The 6,374-nt window shown below is 36.3% G+C and overlaps 1 protein-coding gene across 3 annotated transcripts in view; it reads right to left on the bottom strand.

Moving 5' to 3' along the window:
• Positions 1 to 655: 655 nt before the first annotated feature.
• The window catches only part of NETO2 (neuropilin and tolloid like 2), a 65,525-nt gene continuing 59,806 nt past the window's right edge, over positions 656 to 6,374 (bottom strand). For all 3 annotated transcript variants that reach the window (XM_047711283.1, XM_047711282.1, XM_047711281.1), the window contains one exon: positions 656 to 5,141. In XM_047711283.1, coding sequence (XP_047567239.1) covers positions 4,561 to 5,141 — 581 coding nt within the window. In that variant the 3' untranslated portion in view covers positions 656 to 4,560. The remainder of the gene's footprint in view (positions 5,142 to 6,374) is intronic.

Raw genomic sequence — 6,374 nt, 5'->3', positions numbered from 1 at the left:
GAGCAGGGAGCTCAATTTGGGACTCGATCCCAGGACCCTGGGATCATGACCCTAGCCAAAGGCAGACGCTTAACCGTCCGAGCCATCCAGGCACCCAAAATTCACTGCTTTAAAAAAACATATACTCAAGGGACACCTGGTGCTCAGTCAGTTAAACGTCCAACTCTAGGTTTCGGCTCAGGGTTGTGAGATCAAGCCCTGTGTCGGGCCCCACACTCAGCACAGAGTTTGCTTGAGATTCTCCCTGTCCCTTTCACTCACCCCCTCCTCTCTCTCTCTCTGAAATAAACAGAATCTCAAAAAGAATTTACTCAAGACAGTATATACTAAACATGCACCCCAGCCATTAACTTCTTGGGCTTTTGTAGTCATTAAACAAATCACAGAAGTATATGAAAAGTGACTAAAAAAAGCAAATTCAGAATTTTTAATTTGTTGAGGTATATAAAACATGGGAAATTGATTTTGCAGGGACCTAAAAAGGTTATCTGAGGTCAACTTGTCACCGTGGCTCAGAACTCAAATCATTCGCCAAACTCAAGAGATACAGCACACAAATCTTTAATTTCTAGAGTATACATTGTTTCCTTTAGATTTAATAGATGACAAAAGCAAAACACTGAAGCTTTTTAAAAAATCTAGTGCCAAACCTATAAATTGTTAACATTGTTTATTAAGAATTCACAGTAATTGTCTTGCAGTTTGCAGATGCCAAGAAGTCATGGCAACAAAATTATAGAATAGTGTTACATAGATTTAAAATAAAAAAAGTAAAATGCTTTGAAAAAAATTATTATAGAATAAATTACATTTTAAATCAGAATGACCGACAAGCTTACGTGGGACATCTGGGCTGCCGTTTAGAGCTGCTTGACCTTTAAAACTTCCAGCTAAAGCAGGGGAAAAGCAGCAAAGGCAAGGCAAGAGCACGGGACTGGTTCTGAGATGTGGGTACTCACTCCTCTTCTCTGGGCCTCAGAATTCTCCTTCGTGAAGTTGGAACAGATCATCTTTCTTAGATCTTAAAAGCCCCCAAACTCAAGGTCCCTTTCTAATCATGAACAGCATAGCAGACACCATTTTGGATGGGGGGCATAATCCCCTTTGAGAATCACTCCTGGAATCACAACTAGGCTTTTCTCCTGTCCTGTTTCATCACTCCACACACTCCTGAAACCTAATTTATCCTGTTCATCAGACAACAGCAGAACTATAAAAACGTTCAGAAGCAGGCATTTAGGAGGTTCTTTTAATGCCTAATAATTACATGAAACATGACACAGACAGACACAAAAGCTGTTAACAAGTCAAAGTGAAAGGAGCCTTTTTAATCTCTTTTGTGTCGTGAAAGGTGGAAAATCTTTTGCTTTTTGTTAAACCTTTACGTTGAAGACTTCCCTCCACAAAAGGTGCCTTTATTTGTACATACTTTAGATGTTGGGTTCATAGTTTCCTGCAATTTGTGGGCACTTGAGTGTTGAGATCTTGTGTTAAACTCAGGATCGTAGGTGAAAGGAAAGCTAGGATTGGAGATGTTCTTAGGGCCGCTCCTGAACTGAAGATATTCTCCCCTCCAGATTTGCATTTTTTCCACTGTATGGTTAACAACTGGCTTCTATATTTTCTGTGAAGGGTGTAATAACTTCCACAAGATGGCTAAAGTTCATCTTCCATTACTAAAATTTATGGCTTTTACTTTAGTAAACAATTTGTAAAGTTTTCTTACTGACCTCAAAGATGAAAGACTATATAATACAGCGATTAGCATTGTGCTGGTAATAATGCCTAAGAAAAGTTTCATTCTCTTCTCTTCCTGTAGTTGTAGTGTACCGCCAAGTAAATGTTTGGCTAAAAAATGTTTAAACAAGGCCTCATACCCATCTATACTTCGATGAAGGCCTACACTATGTGGCAGTTTAAGGCTGGCTCAGCGGATACTGATCATCTGCCTCTTCAGTTCTAACCCCCGTAAGACACAATGATCCAAACCCGATGATCCTAGACTGTATTAAAATGTGCCTTCACTACATAAAGATTTACCGTTCTGACTTCTCTCTGCATTTTGCATCTTTTTTTAAATTCTGAGGAAATGTTCTATATAAAGATCCTCTTTCTTTAGTTGAGGAGAAAACTAGTCTCTGCAGATAAGTTTGGGTCCTCTACTGTGAAAAACAAAAACTATTTCATTTCTTTTAGCAGCCAGAAACTTTAGAATCAATATTGTTGTCCAAGCTTTACTTGCTAAGTGGAGTTGCCTGAAGCTATGTAGTTCTATGCTGTTTTAATGTTGAATGTCTTCTTTAAAGGCTCTATTTTGTAGGCCTCTTCATGCCCTTTTAAAAGAAAATAGGATACACATTTCAAAAATATAGTTACAAGTGACTACAGTTAATGTAGTTAAGCATACTGTATTAGTTTCTATTACAATGTATGTGTTAAAGATGGACTTAACAGCTGTTTTTGTAATGGATATAATTTTACATAGAAAATATGCTAGTTTTCTTTCATGAGCATGAAGAATGAGATCACAGTTATATTAAATATTTACTATGCTGTTCAAATGTTGGCTGGCTACTAACTACTAGAATGCCTATTCAACATAGCTACTGAAAGAATTTCTATCTAATCTGGCTCTGGCTCATTAGTTCAATGAATACTACATTCATTTAGTCTTTCTACCTTCCAAAATTGTATTTTTAAAACAGGAAATTATGCGGACTTTAAAAAATGTTAAATCATGAATATATAGTATTTATAGGTTTTTTTAATCTCCTGGATATTATGTACTTTAAAAAACGAAAAATGTGATATAAGAAACATTTTGAAGGGGTATTTTATATGTATATTTAAAGGTCCCAGTTTTCACTAATCTGAGAAAACCCATAGATGTGGTATCTTAAAAAAATCAATGAAATTCAGTGAAACTTCAATCTCTCATTTCATTGAGAATTTACTACAAAAAAATATCAAAATGAGAATTGACCTCTTTTAAATGGCATGTCTGTATTAGTTATAATTTGATAAACAGATTTCTTTCCATATTTATCTTAAGATTCAAAATCTCAGTGCAATAACATGATTGAAGAATCATGTAACAATGTATATTTTAATATAAGATTTGTGTAGTGATTTAGAATAAATAACACACAGTGAAAAATTTATCAGAAACTAAATGCAATAACAAAAGGAAACAAAAGCTTATGTACACATTACCAAGGTCTTTACAATAAGTTAATACGTGTAGTTCCATCACGGCACATTTGTATACAAAGCCACTAATGTGAACACTGGAAGAAATCTCTCGTGTAGGTCTTTAATCTTGATTTAATAAAGTTTGTACAGTATCAAATAATATCAAAAGTCTAAAAAAACACAATGAGTTTTTATATCATGTTTATAAATTATTGTTTATAGACCATAAAAAAACATAAGGTCAAAAGTGCAGTTTAAAAAAAGTGGAAGTTGTTATTCTTGGTAAGAACTAGAAAAATGTATTGTCCCAAGTAAGAAGCAATCTGAGGGCTCTTAGAGTTTCTTAGGAATTTTCCTTTAACTATCATACAACCTTGGCTACTATATGCCATAACATAAACCAGTACAAAGGGAGCAAAATCATCTTCTTATAAAAATATCCGGAAACACAAATCTGGTGATGAGAAATGCTGTAAAGAAACATAATTACAGGCCTCCCCCAAAATGAAAGAAATGACATTGCGCACAGGAATGAATAGGCCACCACTGCATGTGACCAAATTTGGGAAAATTCAAAGAATTTCTAGAAGTTTTAATCTTTTTCAAGTTTTTAGTCATGACTGGCAAGGGTGCATATATCCCAGGATTATGAAATCTTCTACTGTAAGACAAAATATGACTTAAAGGTGATAAATCTTATCATCTACTATTCACAAAAGATAAGGACTAAGGATCCAGTAATTAAAAGGCAGCAGTATAGAAATTAGTCAAGAAGAAACAGATGGGTGCGACAGAACTCTAAGTCTTCATTGGCACTTAGCATAGTAACAAGTTATATTTTGACAAATTCTAGAACAAATGCCTGTACTGAAATATGTGTGGTACAGTAACCATTTATATTTAAGAAACCAAAATGGTAAAATCATGGACTTAAAAAACAAATTAAATTTAAAGAAAAGAAAAACAAAAGGAATGTAGAGACGAATCTTATTTTTAAACTTATTGTGGGATCAAAATGTTGACAAGCTGTATCAACCAGAGCAGTTTCTTGTTCTAAGCCTAACAGGCAGTCTGAGCCAGGCTCAGCACCACCATTCCCCTCTTCGGATACTATTTTGCTCATACCTTGTGTGTGTGTGACACCAAGCAATAGTGACTGTTACTTTGTTCATGGACTGGAGTAGGTCCCTTGATTGGTTTAACACATAGGCTGCCTGAGACAATAAAAGCTTCACCATTACAGTAGGTTAGTGGGAATGAAGGTCTTCCGAGTTCTGATAGGAGAAAAGGGTTGGCGGCTGAAGAGTATGGGTGCTCAGTAGACTGCATACGTACACACTTAATAACTAATGTCCCCTTAGTAGAAGATTAAAAATCAATGGATATGGACGCTTGTGCAGAATCTTCTCGCCCCCTGACATAAATCTCACAAGGAATCTCCTCCATTACTCTGTCTTCTAGGGCCTGTTCAGGGCACTCATGTGCCTGTTTGAAAGTGTAGCTACTCTTTTTGAAGGTGCTGTTAAATGTTTTCATTGGCTGTGGTTGTGCAAAATCATTTCGGAAAGGCAGTTCCATGGAACTCAGGTTGGTCCTGCTCTGTTTGACACTGGATGCTTGTGACCCACAGTGATGGTCATGAATGCAGCGGGAGGCGGTGGAGGAGCGCCGCATCTTCTGGTAGTTGTCCAGTTCTTCTGACAGGTCGGCCAAGTCTGCAGAAATCTCTTTGTCCCTTAGGGAGAACAGCTCATAATGAGGAGGATCAAACACTTCCTGAAATCCAGTTTTATTAAATGCAGTTTTGCAAGCCATGACCTTTTTTCGAGGCTGTTTCACTTGTACTAAAATAGAAATAATGAGAAGGACCAAGACAATCCCTGATGTGATGCCAATAATTGTTCCATGGGTTTTAGTGACTTGTTCAAACAGTCCTGCTTTTTTCTTTTCTGTAGAAAGAGAAACAATAAGCCTTTCAAAATTCATTGAGTTCTGTCACAAGTTGGCAAAATATTTTTAGGTAAAGCAGAACACGTGGGTCAAATATACTATAGATGATGCCATTTAAAATTAGGTTTTTAAACAAATAAAACAATCCCATTATGATTTCTGGTTAAACGAACCAACGACAATATAGTCGGATAGATTACCTAAGAGAAAAAGGACTTGGTTCTTTACTCAGAAGGTACATGAAGGCATACAATTTGCAAATCAAATTAAAAACATGAATCTAGGGGCTCCTGGGTGGCTCAGTTGGTAAAGCATCTGACTTCAGCTCAGGTCATGATCTCCAGGTCCTGGGCTCGAGCCCCGAATCGCGTTCCCTGCTCAGTAGGGAGTCTGTTTTTCCATCTCCCTCTGTCCCTCCCCTCACTTGTGCTCTCTCTCTCTCTAATACATAAATAAAGTCTTAAAAAAATAAAATAGAAAAATAAAAACATGAATATAGAGAAAATGCCCAAAGAAATAACTCTTGTTCTATCAGGTCAGGTGAGCTTTCTGCTCTGTGGTGTTTGGCCAACTGCCACGCTGAAGTATATCCACAGTATTCCTTCCCCCCCGCCCCCGCCCACTGTATTTCTACTGATGGCCATCAGCAAGACAGGACTAAAGTGATCAGGCTAACCCACTGAGGTATATCATCAAGATCCTACCTTTGAATGATTATCTGATAATACTTTAAGTCAAGTACTTAAGAAGCCATATCAGATCACACTAAATTCTCATAGTAAGATATTCACTGAACTCTTGGAGGATAGAAGGCAGGTAAACTTTAAGACTGAGACAGTGATTTGATAATGCCTGCAGATATTCAGTCATTACCACAAGTCATGTTTACCTTAGGTATACACTAGCAATACAGCATAGAAAATTTTATAAAATGAAAAAGCAGTTCTTACCAGCCTACTTCTACTGCTTTGTAAGACTGAATCCATCAGTACTGATTAAATAGTATTACTGTACAATTTTAAAAATACTAGTATTCCAGGTCACTTTCTAAATTATTCTGAGAATAAGGTATCTTTACAATACGAATGACTAAAATAACACATGAAATATTATGGCAGACTTTTGAACAACTTCAGATAAAAAACATAGTACATAAAAAAAAGAATACTTTCATTGAGAATAAACATTTTTTCTTTGCTTTTACCACATACCAGAGATGCATGATCTATTTA

Source organism: Lutra lutra, chromosome 17 (genome assembly GCF_902655055.1).
Source record: "Lutra lutra chromosome 17, mLutLut1.2, whole genome shotgun sequence".
NCBI classification, from domain to species: domain Eukaryota; kingdom Metazoa; phylum Chordata; class Mammalia; order Carnivora; family Mustelidae; genus Lutra; species Lutra lutra.
Note: the sequence above shows the minus strand (reverse complement) of the source record. Positions and strands in the feature narration are given on the sequence as shown.